This window comes from Typopeltis vanoorti, chromosome 18 (genome assembly GCF_054136105.1).
Source record: "Typopeltis vanoorti isolate ZY-2024b chromosome 18, IOZ_Tvanoo_1.0, whole genome shotgun sequence".
Classification (NCBI taxonomy): Eukaryota; Metazoa; Arthropoda; class Arachnida; order Uropygi; family Thelyphonidae; genus Typopeltis; species Typopeltis vanoorti.
The window spans coordinates 94,859,025-94,886,075 of NC_143566.1; the positions used below are offsets into that span (position 1 = coordinate 94,859,025).

Here is a 27,051-nt window from a genome sequence, read left to right on the forward strand (position 1 = left end):
ACAAATTTTTGGTTATAACAACAAAACATAATCAATGCACCATGGTTAACTTGCATGTCGACTCCATTCAAGCACAGGTGTGTGAATATCTCAGCAAACTATGGCAAAATACCTGTAACGAGTAGGTCTATAGACCCAAAGGCCTGTAGTCTGCATCCCTTTATCCACAGCTCATTGTAGAGCACATTTTCAGTGGTGCTGTATCCATAAAAATTGGACAAGACATCAATGGGCTAATGTACTCTTTACAGATGAGTCATTTGTCTTTCCTCTGATTCTAGATAACACGTGATCTGGCGTGATAGTGGTATTGCTTACCATTGTGAGAATGTTCTTGAAAGGGATAGATATGGCAATGCTAGGATCTGATGTGGGGAGGCATCATGTTTTCAAATGATGCAACTAGCTACAAGTGTTGGAAAAAGGGATTATAACTGGTAGGCGATATTGTTGCAATGAAGTTCTTCAACGTTATGTTCGATTGTTCCGTGGTGCTATACGCAAAGAATTCATTTTTATGGATGACAATGCTACACCACATCACACAAAAGCAGTGGAGATACTTCTGGAGACAGAGGATATTAATCGAACGAAGTGGCCACCACGCTCCCTAGTTCTCAATTCCATAGGACACATTCGGGATGCAATAAGCAGACGAATTGCTGCCCGAAATTCCCCTCCAGACAACAAACAAGGCTTTCTCATGCTCTGTAGTAGGAGTGGTTCAGTTTGCATCAAGAACTCCTGAATCACTTGGTGTTAAGCATGGTACGACGTTGTGAGAACTGCATCTCAGTTCAAGGTGGGCATATTCCATACTGAAATGTCTCATCGGAAAGTTTTCTGTAAGCAATTCACATTAATATCTTAACTACATCCTTAGGAAATCTGCAGCTTTTGCCAGAAACATATTGCAATTTAATTTGTACGAAATTTATAACATTTTTTGTGTAATACAATTTATTAGTGTACTGGCAATAAATTTATGTCCACATTTGGCTGTATACATTATCATCTCTTTCTCGTAAGTAAAAATTTTCGTCAGTGTGGCTTTGATTTGTTTTGGAAGAGCTATTCTCAGTCATGCTCTTTGATTTCCAATCATAATATGAATAAAAAAAAAACAACTAAGAAATAGAAACAGAATTATGCCTTTGGTGTGTAGAGGATACTCCGTGTATGAAGTCGCTAGTAAGAATCCGGTATAGACACAGTGATCTCAGTCAAGTCAGAAGGTAACATTCAGCCATGAGGAGAAAAAGGTACTTGTGATTGAAAAGGATTTAAAGCATATAAAGAACACCATAAGTCGAGTAGCATTCTGCAAACCCTGTCTTCGAGGCAGATTTATGTTCATGGCAAACAGCTTGCTGCAGAGATTGGCAAGTCTCCGACTGTATAATATTCATGCATCAGAAGCTCGGAAAACTTCATTAAAAATATAGTGTATAAACTTGGGTCAAAAATAGTACTAAAAAGATCGACGTGGAACTATGCTATGCGCTGTCGCAGGAGGATTCGGGGTATGGTAGTTTTCAGTTGAATCTATAATTAATATGTGCTAATAGATGTGTCCAAGTTCGTATGGTTAACGAATAAGTCCAGAACGTAAACTTCGATATATTAACTTTCCTGTGAGTATTATGGTAAATGCCTTTATCTCCAAGAAGTTATATAGACGGTTTCAATATCATGCCACAATGAAGCATAACGTCTTATCAATCGATGGCTAAAAACAATATATTAGAGCATGGTCAATGGCTTGACCGAAATTCAATAGACACCGTCAACATATGCCTCAAGTCCAAGAGGTTGAAATGGAACTGACTTCAATAGTTGATGGAAGCAATCATGTTTTTGGTATTATGGGTTTTCACTTTATTTAAATCACTTTTAAAACTAATTATACCTGAAAACTACTATTTGTAGTTAAATCACATCCTACAAAATACTAAAAATACTGCTTGTAGCAAATGGCTAATCATTTTTAGAAAATATGTAGACTTGCAGTGAGTATGTGCATCTTATAAGCCTATTACAACCAACCATGAAACAATATGGACAGTTCTGATCCCATACATTTCTCGTATCTATGAACCAATCTTAATCCTTAAAAATATAATATAACATGGCTACATTTATTATAAGGGAATAAATGGCTATATTTATTCCCTTCAACAAACTCTTCTTGGTTCCTAGATTCCCATGAACGATCTCTTTCACTATGTGGCGTCTAACAAGTTTCTTGCGATTGTCACTAGTTTCTTGTGACAATCACAAAAGGATATGATAGTATGTCCAAAGTAGAATTCGAACCTGGTTTGAGTGGAAATTCAAGGAAGCACGTGAAATGCTCAAACATGATCCGAATTTGAATAAAAATGGTTTAACCATTCCAAGAATGTGGAGGACCCATCTGCAACCTTCATAGCAACCACAAAGAAAAATCTCAATACAAGAAGACTTGAAGTCTTTTTTTTTTCTTCTGAACATTCAATAGCAACCTTACTGTACAAATCCAGAAGATAATCATAATACAATATGAACTGTATAATTCCAGAAGAATCATACTACGTGACAATTTTAGCAGTTTATTGTAGTTAGAGGGCAGGCTATGAAAAAAGATTAGTTAACAATGTAGATGTAATTTATCTGTATAGAGTGCAACAGCATGTAGCTTGGTTCTTATACACATTTATCCTTTTGATGATGACCTAAATCCAGGGGTCGAAAGGTCAAGTTATTTTATTATTAATCAGTAAAATAATCTTTACAACACGTGTGTTTTGTGTCCCAAAATTCATAAATATGAATGCTGATCACTGTGTAACCTTAAAAGAAAGAATTGGAGATGTTAAAGTCAGCTCTTTGCTTTATGCAGACAATGTTATACTTCTAAATAAATCCGCTACAAGTTTGCAAGATTCCCTTACTAAATTGAATAACTGTTGTAATAGATATGGTATAAAGGTCAGCAATAAAAAGACAAAGACAATGAAAATAGGCAGAATCATTGAAAATATCAACTGTATTTTGAATGGGGAACCTGTGGAACAAGTAAAACATTTCAGCTACTTAGGCACGATTTTTAGTGAAGATGATAAATTAAATTTGGAAATAGACAACAGAATCAACAAAGCTGGTATGGTAGGAAGTCAATTGAATAACAGAGAAATTAGTCAGAACACTAAATTAGCTGTATACAAGACAGTGTTCAAACCAGTTTTAACTTATGGATCTGAGAGCTGGGTCAGAACTAAAACACTTGACCAAAGACTAGAGACCACAGATATGAGAGTCCTGAGAAAGATTAGAGGCGTGAACAGATGGCATCAATGACAATACCATATTAAAAATGAGGATATTAGGTAAGAACTTGACATTGTCAGCATCCAGGAATGCATAAGCAGAGCTAATCTCAGGTGGTATTGTCACGTGAACAGAATGGGCGAGGAAAGATTAGCAAAACAGGTGTTCTCTTCCAGGTTGGCAGGAAAACGACCCAGAGGAAGACCAAGATATAGGTGGATTGATACGGTACAAAGTGCCTTAGACGATAGAAATATAAGATCTGATAATGTTGGAGTCTTGACAAGTAACAGACTGATTTGGAGTAAAATTGTAGATAGGAAGTTAGCAATGATGTAAATTTTGCATGTTGTATTATCATATCCTGGACACCCCTTGAGGGTACATGTCAGGAATTTGATGATGATGATATTTAACAATATACAAAAATTTTTATAAGTTATTTTTATAGAGATGAAGTCTTAATACTGCAGATATAATTATTAAATCTATGTATATGAATTGGAAAGCTCAAATTGCCATTCCTTAAACAGTAATCACTAGATGAGTTAAAATCAAGTCATTTTATTTCATTTTTCATTCACACTATTGAATGTAACTGCATTCCTCAAATAGAGAATAATGAAATTAAACTAACATTATCAGAAGGCATAGCAATAAAAGCATTATAATGCTATTATTGTCCATTTCTCATATATCACGTCTGAGATTTGGCATTATGTAGGCGTCTCACTGATGCCCCAGGCATCAAGGAGAAGCCTATATCAGCCATTATTCATACAATATCTATCATACTTTTCCTTGAAACTGATTCACCCATTTCTTCTTCCCCTAACATAAAATGTGGTCAACCCTTGCCAACCAACATTTTTATACAATTTACACAGATCACTTTCTCTTTCCCTTCTATGTACTGAAAAAGTTTTCTGTGACAATTCTTTAAACTCTAATAACTTAAGTTTTAAAGATATCCCCTCTTTTCTGCCTATAAACTAGCCTTTGTAACCCACAGGCGTTCAAATTTATATACTCACAATGAGCATTCGATAGACCTACTTATGAGTCATCTCTGATTCCTATCAATTTCCTCATCTCCAAAAGTATTTGTACAACCAGATCTACGAGAAACAGCAGATGTGATTTTATTAACTCCCTTACATATAATGCAATTAAATTGCATTTTATGTCAATAATTTAACTCTATTCTCATATCAGATTGTCATATCTCTCAATATATCCCCACCTGGATAATACTGCAAAGTCATTCAATAAATCTACTATTCTTTTTGTTTCTACTGCCTTCCTGCCATCACTTGGATAGCTGAAGAATGACAATAGAGTAAAGTTTAAATATCATGAACCTGAACAGTCTGGACTTGCCGAGAATACCATCTGTAGTAAACAGAGTTCACTGGAACAAGGCAAGTCTTTCATATGTCATTACCTCATAGAATATCTTAAAAAAAAAAAAGTATGAAACTTTATTCTATTGAACTAACATATCTGACGGTCCATCATGTCTATCATTATGTTAGATAGGAAAGATTAGCAGATTCAAAATATTAATTACACACACACACACACACACACACACACACACACACACACACACACACACACACACACACTAGGGCAGGCTCTCCCCCCTGGGCGTATTTCATATTTCATAGTTCAGCAGCATTTAAGTTAACTTAGCATTAATTTTCATTTCTCAACATGTATTCACATTCTTCCACCATTGTTCAAAAAAAATATTTTCATAGTAGAAAAGCTTTATTTTAAATTTTCTACTGAAACATTTTATTACACAAAGAATAATAAAATAAATTTTAATATGCAGAACTAAAACCTGTGAGTAACAAAAGTGTTGCAATAATTTGAATTTCCTTTAACAATGAGAGATATCAAATCAAAATAAAACAGACATAATATACATTTCCTAAACCATTTTCTCTTCTTGATATTTATAATGGAGATCTTTGCAGTCATCCTCACTGATTTTTTTCCAACCAACATCTTTTACATGGTAAACTAAAAATAAAGAAATGAACTACTTTAAAGCATTTAGATACATCATATTGCATCAACACTAATTTACACACAAAAATACAGAAGAATTCACTTTGTTACATATACTCAACAATCTCATTGACAATTCTAGCAGTTATGATAGACATATTAGCCTATATTCAGACTGTAGAATACAGAATAAAGACCCTGAAAATTTCTTAATCCAATAAGGTGTTCTGAATAAACTGATAACTATATCAAAAATATCTCTGAAATCCTGACATCTCAACTATACTATGAAGTTATTAAAAAACATTGTTAAACCTCTCAGGAAAATAACTGCACCTTTATCATTAAAATAATAAACTCAAGATAATCATAGAAATCTCAATGTAACATCTAAAATAATCCAGTCTTTTAGACTTGATAATTCTGCTTAGTGATTGTTAATTAACTGGTGACCAATTTCCCATATAAAATAATGTAAACAACATCATTCTTTATTTCATGAAAATCTAGCATCATAAATACCGCTCTTAGGTACTACCAATGCACAGAACTTATCTTGTATATGACAAATGCAGCTTGACAATACAACAGGACCAATAGTTCAAACACAAAAAAAAGCACTAAATTAAAAATTTGAAAATCAATATTACAAAAAAAGCTAAAATTAAACTGACATTAATGTAAACTATGTATAATGTTAATTTACTACATTTTCTATAAAAAAAAAATACTCTTGAGGAACTTTAAGGAAAGTGAAAAATGGATTCATATCTTTGAATTGGAATATTCATAATCATATACTGCAACTAAGCACAATGTGCACATGCATGCAAGCCCATACAGATTGAAATTCAGAAGGCTAGACAACCAAGAAGTCCAAGAGTTGCATTACTTAAGTGTTCCCTGAGTATCAGGGTAAGAAAAGCATTACAAAGCCCATCAAGATGATAAAGAAACATCAACATGCTAGAGATATCCTAAGAAATGTTTCTCCTGATTCTCAAATAAAACTATAAAAATATGCATCATTTGATGCACATTTTTAATATTTTTTCCTGTTTACTAGTCATTTGCATATTTCAGAAAATACATGCAAAGACGTGAACTGCATGCCTTCAGGAGTGGTGTCAGTCTTGACAGAGTAACCCCTTTGGTCAGTCAGCCATGATTAGATGCAGGCACCTTCCAAATTCAAGCTCTCCTTATTAATTCCTTAATCCAGATTCTTAATTTATTCTCCCTATATCAGCTTTACAATATGCTTAGCTGCTAATTTCTGGCAACTCACAGCAAAGATACATATCTGCTATCCTCAATTACTCCCCCCCCCCTTCCCATTCAGGCCATTTGTTGTGGTCCATATTACTCTCTCTTTTTCTGATGATTATGAATGACTTTTTTTTTTTTTTTTTTTTTTTTATAAACAGGTGGTCATTCATGACCACGTTTTCAGAAAAATTTGTCTATTTGCAGGACAAAATAGTTACCTGAGAGGAAAAATTTGCTGTTTCAATAAAAAAAACTAGCAAACTCACCTTCAGTTCAAAACAAGCTTTTTTGTTATATAGAAATGCTAATCACGTACACAAGAACTGAATCCAATCTCTTCCAATTAAGAGCATGTCATCTATTTAATGCAAGATATTAAAAATATATGTATTTTTGGTAACTGACATTCTAATAGTTATTAGAATGTCAGTTACCAAAAGAAGACTCCTTTAAGGATAGGATGGTTATAGATATTTTTCTTGAGATAGCTAAGTAAGATTTTTAAGTTATAGTTATGCACATATTCACTTGCCATACTTACATGGGCTAACACACGAATCTTTAAGATTCTCTTAAGCTGGATATGTGCTAAACACTGGAAAGTAATTGGTCTACAGCAGTGTTTCTCAAACTTTCAGTAGCAGCATACCCATTTTAAGGATACTTTTGTCTGATAGGAGTACACCTGAGACCCCCTCTCAGACAAAGGAAATTTGGGAAAAATTATACTTCATTCAAATATGAATAATTATAAAGGAATTTATTTTTTAACATTTCGTATTATAATAATTCTCAAATATGGAAAACAATTTTTTTAAATTATTAAATATATTTTTGGTTATTATACAAATCTAATATATGTACGATAGAAACAAGAATTACGAAACCAAATTTTCAATTATAAACAAAAGTTTAATGAGATGAAAGAAGTTAGTTTGGTGAAATCTGGTAGTACATTTGGTACTGTTCCACATCAAGAAAACTTGTGACATAAAAATGGTTAAACTGATGATGGAAATATATATGCACACAGGTGTTGAAACAATCACCGAGAGTCATTACAATTTAAGATACGAATGATACCAAAATTTAGCAGAGTTACAACCACGTGGTTTGAACTATTTGAATTTAAACTTTTAAAGCAACAGTTCAAAACCACACAGAGCAACTGTACTGTCAACCAGATGCTGCCCTAACGGAGCCCATTCAATACATGACAAGAAAAACATTTTGTTTGAAACCTCCTTTAGATTTTTTAATCATTGAAAAATTAATCACAAAATAGAATGAAGAAATTCTGTGACAACACAGTGACAAAAATATAGAAAAAAGTAGAATTTTAAAGAAAAAGTGCCACCTTTCTATACTTCCTTCAATTCTAACTGCTGATGTACAACTTCAATATAGAATAAATATTGCTCAATATAACATTCTGTTTACACCATATGAATGAAGCATTCTAAACAGGTTTTCTCTTGGCACAAAACTTAAAATACAGACCCTTATTATATCAAGATTTCTCAACTATTGCAGTAAAGTGAAAATCTGATCTTCATAATCTTTATTTGACCTGAACTTCTCCTTTTCCAATTTAACTTCCACAATTTTTTAGCTTCTTCTCAAGTATGATTGTATAAATCTTATCTGGAAGTCATTAAGAAATTCCTCTATAATTCTCTCATTTAATAATTTTTCAAAATGTTTATTAAAAATGTCTAGGATATTTTTTATCTTCAGTTTTCATGTGAAAATGTTTTATCATCTTTGATTCCTTTCACTGTACTCTTTCCTCCATTTCTAAGCATTTTCAATAACTTCCAGAACATGTTGTCAGGTTCCAGATATTTATTGCTATATTCTTACCAAAATCTTTCCATGACTTTTGTTTAGCTATTTTTACACATAGCTTAGCTTTGCTTAATTTTTTTCTTTCTTTCTGATTCTTTTAGGGTATCTGCCAACTCACTTGCTAGGAACTTTCAATATGTTTTCTTCTTTTCAAGGACTACCTCTATTTTTGTCTGCCATGGAGTTCTGATTTTTCTACCCTTGCATCACATGCCTCCCAAGTTGAATAATCAAGGCATAGAGCTGCTCAATCTTATTTTTTAAAAAAAAATTATTAGACATTTTTCTTTTCAATATAATATTTATTTTTATCTATTTATTTATATTATACATATTAGATGTAATTAAATGTTAAAAGGCTTTTGTTGCGTAAAACTTTTCTGTATCAGTACCCCAATGATGCAAGTCTTACGAAGCGTTGGGTTTTAATTTCTTATTTTTATTAAACTCTTTATTTACATCATAATGTAGTCTCAATACTGAAAACTGCCCACAAAACATTACAAATGATTATAAATGAGTTTGTTTTCTGTAAATCAGAACCATACAAGTGTGGAAAATAATCATTGTGTGAAGTGATTTCTAACTAGAAGAATGAATAAAAGACAATTCAGAATTTCCAACTAGAATAATTAATAAAAGACAATTCAGAAGAAATAGTGAACTTTTTAAATATGTTTGCATTTATTTTATATAAAAAAAACTGGCAATTGTTTCATGAAAGCAATTATATCTTCAATAAAGTTCAAGGGGGAAAATGCACTGTCACCAAACCATAATTAAGCAAAAATTCATAAAATAAACCTGATTCTCTGACATTGCAACCATTTTCCATACATTCGCTGTCCTCCCTGCCAGATTAAAAAAAAATAATCTGGTATGGATATTTCTCTTATTTTGTTCTGCCCCATTAATAAGCTACAATTATATGATAAAAGGAGTAGAAATATAAAAATGTATAAAATTGAAAAAAGAAAAAAAAAATTATTTACAACCTTTTATGGGTGGGAGTCACAAAAAATACCATAGGCTAATGGCCTTTCAGGGTGGGAGGATTCAAATAAAAAAAATTTACTGGTACTAGTATATCATGCCCACATACTAAGTGAGTGAATATTTCAGAGTATTTGAAATGGACAAATGGAGCATACATACCCATCCAGGTATGTATGCTCCATACATACTGGAATTACAGAGTGAGTAACTGCTTGGTCCATAAACTCCCATTTATTAATGGTAGGCAATTCTTAATGAAACTATCATGTAACATATTTTATGTGAGATTAATAAATTAATACAACTCCCAGATTTAAAAATAACCTGAAAAATAAGCCAAGATAATGCAAGAGATTCACATTTGTGAGAGTTTTGCGTATTTCATTTATAGAATTCACAATCTGGTTCTATTTTAATCATTAATTTTTTTTTTTTTTTTTACTGATCTCTTCAATTGAGTATTTTAGTTAGCATCTCCTGCCTGAAAAAACTTAGGTTTAAATTTAATCTGTGAAAGAAATAACTATCAGACCTTCTTTAGACAAGGCTGTATTACACAGATAATTTTATGCATAAGGCTAACTACATTACTCTGTATTAAGATGTGACTAAATAGTAAACTCCTGAACACAATAATATATATTAAGAGGATTTTAAAGATGATTATGATATTTAATAAATATCATATTCATTTAACTCATCTTTCCCCTCCTCTCTGCATATCTGAAATGTGATCAGTTATAAATTAATTACACATAAATTTTTCAAATGGGTGTGCCTAAAGAAAAGATGGCAAAATCTGAATGAATATCTAATGTCTGAAAAGGACAGATGTTAGCAGGTCTTTAAAGGATCAAGTCCAATGACTGAATTAAATTTAAAAATTTCCTAGTACACCATCATAGTAAAAAAAATAAAATAAAATAATAAAATTTAAAAACTTTACAAGAAATTTTGAAACGGAAAATTGAATTTTAGATATATGGATATATAAAAATACTCACCTCTAACAATACCACCACTGTAGGCATCTCTATGTGTTGCATGATAAATTGCTCGTCGAGCTATATCATAAGCTTCTTCATCTGACATATTGAAATCATAACCACTGTCTAGTACTCCATATGCATAAGTAGACCCAGAACCAACAGAAAAAAGATTACCAGCAAAGCGACTACCTTCACTATCAACATAATAGAGACCCGGTCCCTGGATAAAAATTTAAATGCTCGATTAACAATTATTCCTATAAGTTGCATTTATAAATGATTAATTTAAGCCTTGGAAAGTAATTTCGGGCAGAATGCTTTATTTACCAATGTCATTAAAATACAACAAATTAAACCTACTTGCTACAAACAACAGTTCCCTTTGTGTGCAATTGCAAGGATATGGGTTACAAACTATTACAGAACTATGATCCTAAAAAATAATGTCACACACTTTATTTCCCAAATTTTAGGCATGAATAGCTTAATGTTTAGGTTTCAGGTTACTCAGCACTCAAGAGGCATTCAAATTTGTAGATGCTTCTATGAAACAAATTTGCATCCTTCCAAAGCACACTGTTGATTGCTGTTAATCTCATATTCTGCAAAGCCCAACCTGTAACATTTAATCACATGAATATAAGATTGGTGTTCTGAAATACCTTTTAAAACAGATCAGCCCATTTGTCCAAAATACAACCAAGTTGAAGTTATATGGAATTTGATAGATGCCAAAAACAATGGAGGAATTTTGTCTTTAGGAGATGCTAAAAGTAGACTGATTTAATTGACGTAGCAAAACAGTTGTAATTTCTTGATGATATGAGACACAGATATGCATGCTGCTTAGAAATGCCCATAACATGTGGGATAGGAATTCTAAGAATATCATCTCTTCTTGTAGAATTTGGAGAGAAATGATTAATGATTTTGTCAATGATTTTTTGGTTATAGCTGCAGAGAGTGGAGGTTTGTTTGATAATAGAAATTTCTGGCTGAAGAGATATTTGTGATGAACAATTGATCTACTCAAGATATAAATTTTAGGTGCCACCTTAGATAATTGTTGATTCAACTGAAGTACTACAGAACCTCCAAGTTACTCTCCAATCTCCTCATTCCCCTTGTAGGCCGTTCCTATTCTTTCATTTAAAAACACCTTTTATCTAAAAAATTTAAGAATTAAAGTCAATGTCCTTTTTTATTACGTCCTCGAATATCTATCTATCTTCTAAATTTGCATCAATATTGTTGACCTTTTTAAATCTGTTACAAATTCTGGATATTTCACCTGGAATAGTGAAAACCTGGATAATATGGGTGATGCCTTTGCTATTTAGAAGCATACATAGCAACACACACACACACACACACACACACACACACACACACACACACACACACACACACACACACACACACACACACACACACACACACACACAATTAATGATTTGCATCCAAGAATTACATTTTTCAAAGGAAAAAAGTCCAATGGCTCTTTAGTCTTTCTAGATATTCATATCAAGCAAGAAGCAGGCTGCTCTCTCTCACCACATCAATAGACCAAAAACCTAACTTTTCCAATTGTTAAATACATCAAACATCAACATAGCACCCTTTTCAAAAACATGGTATAATCGATCTCTGCTGTCAAGAACTTATACCTGTTTATCAAGAGCTTTTTAGTGAAAAATTTCCACTATCAAGGAACTGCTATTCTCAATGGATATAATACCCCCAACTTGTAAAAAAAATCAACCATTTCTCTCCAAATTCTACAAGAAAAGATGATATCACAGGATTCCCATATAATATGGACATGTCTGAGCATTTGTCATCCCCTTAAGTAATTTCGACTTTTAGCTATTTATACAAACTTAATGACCAAAACCACCTACTTTTACCATCTCCTAAAGATAAAACTCCTGCTCTATTGCTATCTGGCATCTATCAAACTACATTTAACACATTTTGGGCAAATGGGATTTTAAAATGTATTTCAGAACACCAATCTTACACCTGAATGATTAAATGTTATAAATATGCTACATTATATCTACAATGTCTCTTGAAACAGAGTGCTGAAGTCCTACTCAAAAATGGTTAGAATCTACATTGTTCCACTCATCGCTGAGGTTAGAACAATGCACAGGGTAACAAGTGTAACAACGAAGGGTAACAAGTGTGGTAAGAAAAGCAAAAGCGGATTATGAAAGAACATTAGCAATGCAGGCTAAAGAGAATCCCAAACAGTTTTTTCGATATGTTGCAAGTAAAAGAAAAAATGTATACGGCAGATTGATTTTAAAGAATGCCGATGGTAGGGAGGTAACCAAATCAGCTGATATAGTAGAATTACTGAGTGAGCACTTTGCAAGAGTATATCATCCAGGTGGTGACATTGCAGTAATGGAAGAACCAACAGCTTATACAAGAATTGTGGTGAATGAGGTGGAGGTGAATAGTCTATTACAAAACCTCAGTGTCAATTCATCTGTGGGATTGGATGGCATGCCAGCTCGTGTCATACGAGAAGAGGCTAAAGAATTGTCAGTGCCTTTGACCACTATGTTTAATTTGAGTCTCGGGTCTGGGTTAGTCCAAAGGGGGTGGAAAGAGGGGAAAATAGTTCCACTGCATAAAGGAGGTTCCAAGACTGCTGTTAAAAATTACCGGCCGATCAGTATATCAGGAATTGTTGTCAAGGTCTTGGAGAAAATAGTCAAGAAAAAAATACAGGATTGGATAGATGAAAATGGGATACTGTATGGGGGACAACATGGTTTTGTGAAGGGTAGATCATGCCTCAGTGAATTACAGTGATTCTACTGGACCTTGCTAAGGCCTTTGACAGGATACCACATGGAAATCTAATCAGTAAACTGTAGCATATGGGGATGGATATAGGGTTGGTGAGATGGATAGGAGGTAGCATATGGGGATGGATATAGGGTTGGTGAGATGGATAGGAGGTAGCATATGGGGATGGATATAGGGTTGGTGAGATGGATAGGAGGGTGGTTGATGGAGAGATATCAGAGAGTGGTTTATTCAGGAGTAGAGTCCAAAAGACGGCCTGTGACTAGTGGTGTGCTGCAGGGATCTGTTCTTGGACCACTACTTTTCAATTTGTTCATTAACGATATAGGAAAAGATCTGGGAGGAAGTGTTCACTGTTTGCTGATGATGCAAAGTTGGGTAGAGCAATAGTGAGTGCACAGGATGTCAAAATTTTGCAAGATAATTTGGATAGTTTGGAGGACTGGGCTAAGATAAAATGGATGTCAATTTAACGTGGCAAAGCGTAAGGTTATGCATTTTGGGGTGAAAAGATTAGCAGCAGTATATCACATTGGTGGAACCGTACTCCAGGAAATTGATGAGGCTAGGGATTTGGGAGCGTTGGTGGATAGGGAGTTGAAGTTTAGGGGACACATTGCAAAAGTGGCTAAATCAGCTCATCAAATCACTTGGTTGCTGAAAAATACTTTAACAAGCAGACAAACAGGTTATTGTTCCTCCGTATCGAGCCTTGATAAGACCCCATCTAGACTACTGTGCCCAGATATGGGTGACAGGGTTTCTTCTCGATGGGGAGAAGGTGGAGAGGATCCAGAGACAAATGATCAAGATAATAGCAGGAATATGGAATGAACCTTATGAGAACAGGTTGAAGATTTGTGGGCTGAAGAAATTGGTTGATAGGCAGAAAAGGGATGTATGATTGAGACATTCAAATTACTGAAGGGTTTCTATAAGATTTATTCAGAAGATATTTTTGAGAATAGGACTGGTAGTGGGAGGACTAGGGGCCATCCATGGAAGCTTGGTAAGGGTGTGGTTAGCAAGGGTGTTAGAGCTAGGTTTTTTACTTGGAGAGAGGTAAATGAGTGGAATAAGCTGCCAGAGTCTGTTGTGGGTGCCATGACTGTAAATGAGTTCTAGGTGGAGTATGATACTTCACCTTGATACTGTGTGAATGTCGAATAGTTCTTGACATGATGTTGGGCCTCCCTCGATGAGTCTAAGGACTCCTTGGAGCTGCCCATAATAATAATAATATATGTTCCAATCTAAGAAATGAAGTATTTGTGCCCAAGATTTGGGGATTTAAAAAACAAACAAAAAAAAAAAAAAAAAAAAAAAAAAAAAATCCAAATGGTCTCTCAATCTACCTGCTATCTCCATGATGCAATAAGACAGTGAACAGGTGATGTGGGCAATGTATGCTGGTAGGGATTTGTGAACTACCAGAAAGGCCACATCAATACTAGGCTAAAGCAGGGGACAATAATAAGTAGGGTGAGCAATCTACTTGTGTGATGTAAAAATTAGATGTTCATAGAAACAAATTCAAAATATAGTTCAAATATTCCTAATCAGGAAAAAAAATTGGAAAAGGCACTTGCCGTTTTCAAACAACAAACAGAGCACGTTCAGGATTGGAAGTTGGAACGTTTGTTCCATAAATCAAAAACAAGAAGAATTGAATAAGCAAAATATTAAAATAACTTGCATATCAGAAACAAAAAGGAAAAAGGTAAAGAAATATATAATTAAATAATTATCACATTTTATTTCAATGGAGTAGAGAAACAAGACAGCTAAAGCAGGTGTAGAAATAATCATACGTGAAAATTTTCAAAATGAAATAAAACAATGGAATATATATCTAAACAAATACTGAGAATAAAAATAAAATTGCAAAATAAAACTAAATATAATCGGTACCAGACTGGAAACAGTGCAATATCAGGTACATGTGAAAGATTCAATGAAAACAACTCAAATTGAATAAAACTGGTTCAGTTTTGTATATAAATTTAGAGGAAAAAAAAAAAAAAGACCCCTGCAATCAATTTACCCTTAACAGTTATCAAAATCTGTCTATAAATTATTATAAGCAAAAAAACATCACATGATATCCAAGAATTAAGATGCAAGGACTATTTCTCTACCATACTCACATGTCACCTCAAAACATATTGCTTCTGTACTATAGAAACTTCAGAAACTTTAAAGCCTTTTAAGAAATTCCCCAAGATAATAGTCCTTTGTGAAATAAATTTTATAGACTTGATGCCTACAAAATTTACTATACTTGTTGCAAGGCTTACACAGCTGACATTGGGAGAAGTTAAAAACTCAGAAGAGTGAATACCACCACCACAACAACGCCTCTTACAATTTCGGAGATAAGATTTCAATGTATGATGCGGTCCGTGAAGTTAGCCTAGTGGCTGTGCACTTTGTAACCATATGCCTGAAGAAGGAGTGTCCTAGGTTCGATTCCCGTCGATGATGTGAGGAGCTGAAGGATCTTCCTCAGCTATAGCCAAGTTAGCCGGTCTTGGGTGTGGACAGCAGGGTTTTTTCCCCAGTTTATCCTAAGGTTTTTCATCCTGTAAAGCAGGCAAACCGGCCTTGAGAACTCAACACTACAGTACATAGTATACACTGGGGCATAAAGCTGACCACCTTATCCTGTGAACAGTTTGAGTTTCGATGATTAATAAACCCTTGACACTGCAAGGTAAAAGGAAGATGAAATGAGATGTATGATGCTACATGTTTCTGCAGAAAATCATGTAATAGACTGGTCCACAGTTTTATGATGAAATGTCTTCTTTCTCTCAGTGCTTCAAGGAGTCTAGCAAAACAGTTCATTCATAATGTGCAAAAATCCTTCACCTTACCAAAAACTAACAACAAGCTGTTAAAAAAATGACCCATGTGTAGATAGGAAAGGAAAAGGTTAGCAGGGAAAAAAAAGCTTAATGCCAGAAGAGACCCACAGATCTCTTCTGGATCAAGATCTCATTGGACTGATGCAGTTAGAAAGAAATTAGAAAAAAAAAAAAAAATTCTTGACAGGAAGTTAGTAATAATGTAAACTCTTCACATAGCACTACCATAGTATTCTGAACAGCCTTTGCACTGAACTGTTACTTAATTAAAAAAAAAAAAAACTGTCTTTTTTCAGTGAGTTTTAGATATTTTTACATCTATTTGTTGTAAAAATTTACCTCAATGATGCTGTAATAAAAAGGACAGTGAACATCAGCTGTTCTGTTTACCAAGGATGATGTCATAATAAACTGCTTTTTGTTTTTTTTTGATCATGAATTATAATAAAATATTTGTAAAAGAGGTAGCAGAAGAATGAACAATACCCCCCCTCCAATGAAAACAAACATTCTGATAAGACTATTTTAAGTAAAATAGAGGCATAGAGTCACACTTACCCTTTTGTCCCATCCAGATATCATTACTCCCTAAAATATAAGACAATGAACAATTTAAATTTGGTTTTGAAAGTATAAAGTAATAATAATAAAGTAAAAGTTACTCCAGAAAGCAAACTATGAAGTTATTTGATTTACTAAAATTACTCATGTTTCATATAATATACTTCCTTGAACATTCTTATCTGTGGAGTCGAGTACCCAGTCTTCCCTACACCATCTCACTAGCGTTCTGAACAGGAAAACATGCCATGGATTTAAGGAAGTCCTATATGATTGTGTGTGTGATCCACATTCACCCAGTCTATGACAAGACTGGCCATACATTCTGACTCTTGAGTTTGGACAAAAATTTTACGCTAGTTTTGACAATCTTGCTTTTGAGAATAATGTATTTGGTTTTATTACACACATGTATTCAACAACAATATAATAATTTTATTATTGCAAATATTTCAACCAGACACTAACTGATCATTGTCATGTATCAGCATAATCACAAGGTGAAGATAAAACAAAAAAATAAAATGACAATCCTATTTACAGTGCTGAGCCATGTGCCAGATAGTGATAAATAAGATTACAATTAAGGCCCAAATTTAAATATGGGGGAAGGATGCTGCACTAGTGCTTGCCAGAAACCATCCTAAATCTTGGCAAGAGAGGAAGTCATTTTTAAATCTAGGCAGTAGAAGTACTTCAGCACTCTCTTTAAATAACTACTCAAAACTAAACCAGCACCAATGTAAAAGGAGAGTATTGGAGCATCAGATATCATGATCAGTGTGCACTCCATGATGGGCAAGGCTGGATTTTTCAGGTTTATTATTGTTGATATAAGATCGATGTTCTTGTAGTCATTTTTTAAAAAGAACATCATGCTTATCCAAAGTATGAGCAGAAGCATTTATAGTGAACTAGATAAACACCAATGAGGAATAAAGGAGACGATTTCTTTAATAACCAAGAGAGATTTTGTTGATAGGGAAAAAATGTAGGAAAATTAATTGTATCTTTTCAGGATCTCAGCAATTGTCTCAGAGATGCCTGTGTTAAGTTCTGAATGAAACAAACTGTATTAATTTATACTTTCATCATCATCAAATTCCTGACATGTACCCTCAAGGTGTGAACAGGATATGATAGTACAACATGAAAAATTCACATCATTACTAACTTCCTATCTACAATTTTCCTCCAAATCAGTCTGTTACTTGTCAAGACTGCAACATTATCATATCTTATATTTCTATAGTCTAAGGCACTTTGTACTGTATCAAAACCTATCTTGGTCTTCCACTGGGTCGTTTTCCAGCCAACCTGGCAGAGAACATTTGTTTTGCTAATCTTTCCTCACCCATTCTGTTTAAGTGACCATACCACCTGAGATTAGCTCTGCTAATGCATTCCTGGATGCTGACAATGTCCAGTTCTTTCTTAATATCCTCGTTTTTAATATGATATTGCCATTGATACCATCTGTTCATGCCTCTAATCTTCCTCAGGACTCTCATATATGCAGTCTCTAGTCTTTGGTCAAGTGTTTTACTTCTGACCCAGCGCTCAGATCCATAAGTTAAAACTGGTTTGAACACTGTCTTGTATACAGCTAATTTAGTGTTCTGACTAATTTCTCTGTTATTCAATTGACTTCCTACCATACCAGCTTTGTTGATTCTGTTGTCTATTTCATTTTTAATTTACGATCTTCACTAAAAATCATGCCTAAGTAGCTGAAATGTTTTACTTGTTCCACAGGTTCCCTGTTCACAACACAGTTGATATTTTCAACAATTCTACTTATTTTCATTGTCATTGTCTTTTTAGTGTTTACCTTAATACGATATCTACTACAACAGTTATTCAACTTGGTCAGGGAATCTTGCAAACTTGTAGCACGTTTATTTAGAATTATAACATTGTCTGCATAAAGCAAAGAGCTGACATTAACATCTCCAATTCTGATATCATGTTTAATACCACTTTCCTTCATAATGTGATCCATATAGATAATGAATAACAGAGAGGATAATGTACATCCTTGTCTCACACCAGATTTAACATTAAACCATCTTCTTGTACTTCCTTCAATTCTAATTGCTGACTTACAACTCAAATAAAGACTAAGTATCGCTTGATATAATGCCCCATTGATACCATATAACTGTAGCATATTGAATAGCTTCTCTCTTGGCACCTTGTCATATGCCTTTTCCAGATCGACAAAACTTAAATACAGATCTTTGTTATATTCCCATGCTTTCTCAACTATTTGTTGTAAAGTGAAGATCTGATCCTGACAGCCTCTATTTGGCCTGAATCCAGCTTGTTCTTCACCAAGCTTTTCTTCCACAATTCTTCTCAACCGTTTCTCAAGTATACTTGCACAGATCTTGTCAGGAACACTCAGTAGGGAAATACCTCTGTAATTCTCACATTCAGTTTTATTTCCCTTTTTATATATGGGTTTAGAGCTCTACTCCAATCATCAGGAATTCGTCCCTCTGTCCAGGCTTTCTGAACTATGCAGTGCAGCCACTGTAAAACTTTTATACCACCACACTTCAGCATTTCTGGTCGAATATCATCTACTCCTGCTTCCTTTCCACATTTCAAGCCTTTGATGGCTTTTTCTACTTCAAGTATGGATATGTATTCCTGACTGTATGCCTGTTGAGTGTTTTTTTACCACTGTGCTATCATTGCTCGTTTCATTTAGCAATTTTTCGAAGTAATTACTCCATACTTCAAGGATATCTTTTTCCAGTTTTCATGTTACCTTTATCATCTCTAACTCCTTTTACAGCACTCCTTCCTCCATTTCTAAGTTTCTTCAACAACCTCCAGAATATTTTGCCACCTTCTTGATATTTATTTTCTATGTTCTTGCCAAAGTCTTCCCATGACTTTTGTTTAGCTAGTTTTACACAGTATTTAGCTTTGTTACATTTGTCTCTGTATTCTCCGAGAGCACAAGCTGACTTATTTGCCTGAAACTTTTGATGTGCTTTCTTCTTTTCCTTCATTGCCTCTTTAACTTCCTGTGTCCACCATGGAGTTCTGATTTTTTTATCCTTGCAGACAAACTCACCGCATGTCTCTCTGGCTGAATCGATCAGGGTTTTCTTCAAGGTTTGCCACTGAATCTCCGAGGTTTGGTTCTTGTTCTCAAACTCTTTCATTTTTTCTTCAATAATCTTTGTGTATTTTAGTCTACAGTTCACATCTGAGAGCTGCTCAACTTTTATTTGCTTTGAAACTTTGTTACATGTCATTCTTTTCAATATGAAATTCAATTTTATCTCCTGCTCAAGAGTAAATAGTGATCACTTCCAATTTCAAATCCTCTGTACACGCTGGTGTCCTGCAGCAGGGAGAAAACATCACTATCAACAATAACATAGTCAATGAGACTTTTCTTATTCCTTGATTCTTCTCTCCATGTGAATTTGTGCATATTTTTATGTTGCAACATGGTGTTAGTAATAACCATTCCATGTCCTGAGCAGAAATCCAACAGGTATTTGCCATTATCATTAGCTTTGCTCTTTTCTCCAAATTTTCCCTAAATATTTTTATATGCCCATTCCTACTGTGCTAATTAGATCCTCATGAAGGACCAATGTTTCCTTGTTTATTGTGTCAGTAGCTTTCTCTGGAGACTCAAAAAATTCTTCCACTTCTATCTTAGTAGAGTTTTCTGTGGGACCATAGGCACAAATAAGTCTCATTGTCTAGTTCCCCATTCTGATATTTGCCCACATCACTCTACTTAAGACTGCCTGCCATTCAAGATTAGCCTCATATTTTGTGTTGAATACTATGGCTACTTCCTCTTTTCCTTGATTGTCATTTCCTGAATATAACATTTTGTATTTATTGCTCAGAAAGATCTCACCAGTTTTTGTCTTTTTAGTTTCAGTCACCCCTATTATGTCGATCTGGTACTTATCTAATTCTTCAGCTAACCCCATTTCTTTGCCATTCGGGATTATTATGTTGATAGTACCGATCTTTAACTCTGGTGATGTTGATTTGTGGTGTGCTTTCATATTTGTTCCAGTAGCTGACTTTTTGTCCTGGTTCCCTGGCGAAAACAACGGGGGCTTTGTTTAACCAGGCTACGCCCCAGCCGGCACGAAATTTTGTCATGTTGTACCACATTTTGTATATTGGTTTAAGCCAATAAGATTTGGTCGGCTAAATCCCAAATTGCCCATCCTCGTTCGTTCAGTATCCAGGTAGATACCCAACAGAGTGCACCACGACAAGGTGAGGACTGGACATTAGGTCAGAAGCCCTGGTCGGTTCTCCGCATTCCTTTAAAGGCTATGTGGAGGTCTCCTCTCAGTTATACAGCTTTGACCCTTAAGCATTTATATTTTCTTCAGAACTTAACATGCATCTTACATTTTGGCATATACTGATATATCAGATGGATAAAATTGCTTGTGAGTTACCAGCAACAATAATAATTTAAGAGTATTTATTTGTACATAGTGTTGTAATGTATTTACTGTGAATAGTCCATTGTTTAAACTTCGCTTTTGCTAAAAGTTTATAAATATTTTTATGTGGCTAGGAGAAAGCTAACTGGATTAAGTACCGATAGCCAGGAGCAAAACACGTACGCCAAGTACACGTGCACAGTGGAAGGAGAGCACGCGGTCCACCACCACCGAAGAGCATGCTAGGGTAGATTATGGCACTAGGTGATGTAAGGTGAAGTGAGCAAAGAGGGAGAAATTTAATGACGTAGTAAGGAAGTATTGGGTGCGGAATTTAAAAAGCAAAGCAGCGCCAACTCAGGGCTTTTTTTTTTTTTTTTGTCGTCCTCTTCGCTTGCTGATGTTTGTCCCCGTTCCTTGGAAGGATCATCGAAACAGAGATTGTGGGAGCATTCCGAGGAGTCCTTGGGAGATCGCCGGTTAAGGAATTGCCCAGCGGAGCTGAGTTCCTATTACCGCAGAGTAATCAGGAACTAAGCCTTGCCAAGCCAAATGACCGGTGAACGGCGAGCACCTGCTTTTGTCACCGGAGATATATACAGTCTGGACCATTCAGTGGGATAATGCAGACCAAGCAGAATGGAAGGTGGACCTGGAAGTGATGTTATATCATGATATATATGATGTTCTAATAGATCCCCAGCAATTGGTAAAGTAGAAACTTTAATCTGTTTAGTGAATGTATAAAAGAAGAAAGACTGTAATTATTAGTTGGACATTAAGTTTAGAAGGTTATGAATTTTATGCAAGGACTTTAGAGATATAGTTTAAGAGGGCAGTGTAACTCTGAGACATGAATGAAGAAATTAGGGTTAATTTTAATGTCAGTGAATGAATAACCTTTAGTATTGTGGAGAGTAAGCTCATGGAGAGTAAGCTAATTCACCTTTGATAGAATGTTTTAACTGAACTGGTACTAAGAGAGAGAGAAGCTTTAGATAATTATGTTTTTCATTGAAATTGATATTGAAGCAAGCATGTGCCAAAACATTAATTACATGATATGTAATCTGACTAGAGTGTAATTAAACGTTTTCTTTAGATTCAATAGTTAACTCGCCTGATTTTATTTTCTGCTCACAAACAATCGAACCATGGCAGGAGGTAATTTATGGGGGAGGCTACGACTGCAAACTAAGTTAGAGATAGATGAGGTTTGAACTACCTTCATAGAGTTTAAGAAATTAGGGATAGTGTGCTATGCCAAGTTCTGGTTCTTTGATTTTTCATTGTTCAGAAATCTAGGATTCAGGGTAGTGCAGTATAATAGAAATTTTCCTGGAATCCGAAGAAAGAACCAGCACTGAAACAAAGGAATTGCCATTGTCCATTGGGAATCTCTTTGTCTTCTACCCACGTGCAATATCCTTAAAGTTGTTAACGGCCCAAAGTAAATGTTGAGACTGCATAAACTAAAGAGTTAATGAAGTATAATTAAGGTTTCAACAGAAAATGTTGAATTAAGGAATTAATAACGATATAGACATGAAGTAAATATTATAAGCCAAGTAAGAAGAAATATAAGGAAAGTGAGGAAATACCAATGGAGCAGTCGACAGGATTTGATTTATAGACTAAATTAAAGAAATCAAAGTGAGCAGGTTATAGAAAAGATCAGGAAAGCTAAATATTAAGAAACCTCGAAACTTAAACATTGTGAAAATTGTAACTGATATATCACTATGGCACTATCATCGAGTACAGGCATGAACAAATGAATTCTTTAGAACCATAAACCTGCAACAGGTGTTTCAATTCTCTGGGGAGGAGACAAATGACATTCATGCATTTTTTTGCTACGTTGAAGAATTAAGAAAAATTGGCAGATGGACAGACTCTCAGCTACTTATACTGCTTCGCAGTAAGCTGGTAGGAAAGGTGAAGGGCTTCCTCTACTCATCTCCCATCCTAAAAACGTTTTAGAATAAGCAAATTTCAAGGAAACACTAATTGCAGAATTTTCCCGAAAAAGGAACCCTTTCCAGACCTTCTGGGAATTTTACAGGTGTATACAAAACAAAGGAGAAAGCGTGACCAATTTTTTTAAACAGATTGCTCTCGATCACACGATCAATGCGAGTGTCCATGGAGAAATCCCACCTTGAATGGATGGCGTTCCAACAGTTCAGGAAGGCCATCCATTCAATGAGTGTTATAGATTGGCAAAGGAGAGGGAAAAGGTGTTGGAGGACATGTCCAATGCAAATTTTCTGAGGAAGTTATTATTGGAAAAACCGAGCATGCAATGTCCCTCCTCTCCCCTCTGCTCAGGATACGAAGGCAACTCCGACTCAAATGGAAAAGCTTAGCCTCCGAAATCACCAGGAAAAGAACACGAGATAAGACAAGAACCAATTAGTAGGTATTTAGGAGAAATCTCCATAGTACAAGAGGTCCAATCGTGCGAGCGATGTATTGGAGAACGAATTCTGAAGGAACGAGAAGAAATCTCTGCCAAAGTAAATGTTGAGACTGCATAAACTAAAAAGTTAATGAAGTATAATTAAGGTTCCAACAGAAGATGTTGAATTAAGGAATTAATAACGATATAGACAAGAAGTAAATATTATAAGCCAAGTAAGAAGAAATATAAGTAAAGTGAGGACATAACATCTGCAACATATGAAACAAGGACTGATACAGGAATTGAGGAGCTTGAGAATTGGAACAGATAACATGTGCTATGTTGAGCAAAGATTTGAAGATGCCTATTTATTTAGATGGATGATGTGCTGAATCTTGTATGTAGTGGCCTGAAGGTAGACTTACTGTTAACAGAAGTAGCAAGTATTCCAGAAGGGGGGGGGTATGGGGAAGGAGTATGTCCAGGATGGCTAATTTTCCATCCTTTTTCCATAGTCAAGTTGATGCATGAGTGAAGACTATTGACGTCAGTTAAAAGATAGCTAGAGATTATTCTGAGTCAGGCCAGATTGCAAACACATCTATATTTATCAAATGATAAAAAAAAACCAGGAAGGTTGGGATTGTTTTGAAGAGAATAGGGATTTCTCAAGATGCTCCAAGTAGATGCAGGTGAGACAAGGGGGGGGGGCTTCCCATAGTGGTTCCTTCAATCTGCTTGTAGAATTGGTTTCTGCAGAAACCAATTCTACAAACAGAAAACTCGAGAACAATGTATGGCAGATTCCTGCTAGCTACTAAGATGCACCGTAGAGCGCATTACTTTCTTGTTGCTAGCAGCTGATACAACTGCACTTTTTTCACTTTTCTGTTGACAGTGGTACTATAAGGAATTTCCAATATACTTCTGTGTATAATCAGCATTATCAATGTACAAAAGAAAGACACTACTGGTATATTATCCACAAAAGAATAGATAGCCTGTCAAAGCCAAGCTATTTGGAAATAATCTTTCAAAGGCATCTTAGAAATCTAATAACTGTCCTATCAGAGTATTAAATCTTACTTGCATAGTATGCCACGTCCATCAACTGCATAAAATCTCTGGCTGGTTTGCATATTTTGTGGAATGAGAAATTGCCACATTTGCATGAGACCAGCTAACTCAGCTGCAGATGAAAAGCTCTTATAAAGGTTCTTCATATACTAGGAGAGGGATTTTAACCAAGATTTGTCCAACAGAAGAGCACTGTTGATACTGACTGAGCTACTCAGATGATGAATAATATACTTCTGAAAATGAGTTCAGAACTTGTTTGGAAACTAGCTGTCCTGATAGAGAGATTTTTTTTTTCTTATAAAAAACAAACCTCACAATCTATCCCTAGTTTGCCTTAATTCTCTGCTCATACTTAAACATGTATAAGTGCAATGAACTTAATAACACACACAGAACTGCTTGATCTTCACATTGACATATTCACGAAACAGTTCTGCAATTTCAAGATATTTATTTTTCTTGGTACAAAAAATCTCCAGCTTTGAAGAATTATTTCAATAGCTTTCAGTGAGATTTTATGTCCTGCCAGCAGAGAAATTTCAGATATCTTCAAGTTCAATTTTTCACTTACAAACACATCTCTTTAGTATCCATAGTGAACAGATCATTTATATAAAACTTCACAGCCTAATATCCACTTGACAGTGAAAATGCAGAGATATATGAAAGACTGGTGACTACAGCATATCAGTATACAAAAAGTGAAAGTCAATTTTAGCATGCTCATGCAGAATAAGTCATGCATCCTAATTTTCAGTTGAATTAAAATCATTATTATACTGGTACCTCATAGTCAGAAGACTACCTATCATGACTCATTCCCTGACGAAACACTTGCAACTTGCTAACCACACTCTTACACAACTTCTATGAGTGATCCCTCATTCTCTGCTTTCCTATCATGTACTAAAAATTGCTCTTTGTAAATTCTATAAAATCTCTTTGATAACATGTTTCTATCATGTCTCCTATTTTTTCATTTATTAGCTAGTTTTTGAAGCCCACAAACCTTCAGTTTATTCTCATAGGTAGCATTTCATAGACCTGTCACAATCTTTGTTACTTGCCACTGGATCCTCTCCACCACTTCATCCCCACAGAATCCAGGTTACCAGATCTATACACAAGTGGTCCATATGTAGCCTTAATTAAGCGTTATAAGGTGGAACATTAACCTCCTTATCATTTGATTGTTAGTGTGTGTTCTTCAACGTCATACTCTGATATGCTGTTTTGGCTATCTTTGCAATATGCCCTGTAAACTTCAATTCCCTGTTCACAATCACTCCAAGTCTATAGCCTCATCAGGTTCTAGCAGTTCAGTTCCATTAGCTTATAATCTCTTCTTACCAAAGTGCAGCACCTTATACTTGGCCACATTATATTGGCAGCCATTAGCGTTTCCCATATTGCCAGTCTATTTAGGTAATTCTGAATGATCTTTAGAACACTTATTTACTATTACTCTTCCTTCCCAATTTTGTAACATTAGCAACCAATCAAATATTTCCCATCAAATCATTCCCCATATCACTAATGTACAATTAAACAACAGAGTACCAAGTGCTGAGTCCTGTGGTACACCACTAGTCACCTGTCATCTCCTGGTATCAACTGCTCCATAAACCATTCTTTGATATCTGTCCATCAGCCACACTATAATTCAAATCACCAGATTCATATCTATGCCCATTTGCTCTGATTTATGCAACAGTTCTTTGCAAAGCCCAGCCATTTCCTTTATCCAACTCAAATGTCACTTTATTATAAAAAAGTAATCAAATTATTATCATATCATATAATGAAAATATTATATTATATGATCAATTAAGTAAATTAGTATCATATTCCTATCCATCCAGTGCTGAACTGTCTTTTACACTTTTTCACAACTCTTTTTCACAACTGTCAAGTGTTGTGATACCCTGTCGTTCATCATAAAGACATTCTCTTTTCACTAACGATGACAACACGTCAGCCATTACTGACTTCTTGCTTGCAGCATACTTGAAATGAGCATGTTCACTCAAGATTGACAGGGAAGACTGAGAATGCACACCAGAGAATTGCGTTTTAGAAAGTTTTTAAAGAAAACTTGAGTTGGAATGTATTAATAGTGGATTCTGAAAAAAGAATCACAGCAAGGTGCACCCTTTGACTGGAAAAGTTAGATTGCCAGAAAAGTGAATAGTAAATAAAATGAGAATTTCAATGTTTGAAAAAACACAAAATGGAAAGTTTCATCTTCTGTCTCAAGGACACCAATGATGTTAATTATTTTATTGGAACTAGTGATGAAATTAGTGAAATCTGAAACTAAACTGCCCAAGATGAGGAATATATATACTCCAATGAAACAGTGAGAATGAATGAAACAATATGATACATGCTATATAAGGAAATGCTGCATAGTCCCATTGAAGTTAATATTTATATTTTGA

The 27,051-nt window shown here is 34.7% G+C and overlaps 1 protein-coding gene across 1 annotated transcript in view; it reads right to left on the reverse strand.

The window, feature by feature from the left end:
- Positions 1–5,063: 5,063 nt before the first annotated feature.
- The window catches only part of Prosbeta5 (Proteasome beta5 subunit), a 79,001-nt gene continuing 57,013 nt past the window's right edge, over positions 5,064–27,051 (reverse strand). The window contains exons 5-7 of the mRNA XM_090408169.1: positions 16,679–16,708; positions 10,446–10,650; positions 5,064–5,340 (exon numbers count right to left, since the gene is read on the reverse strand). Of these exons, the coding sequence (XP_090264295.1) occupies positions 5,249–5,340; positions 10,446–10,650; positions 16,679–16,708 (327 nt within the window). The 3' untranslated portion in view covers positions 5,064–5,248. The remainder of the gene's footprint in view (positions 5,341–10,445; positions 10,651–16,678; positions 16,709–27,051) is intronic.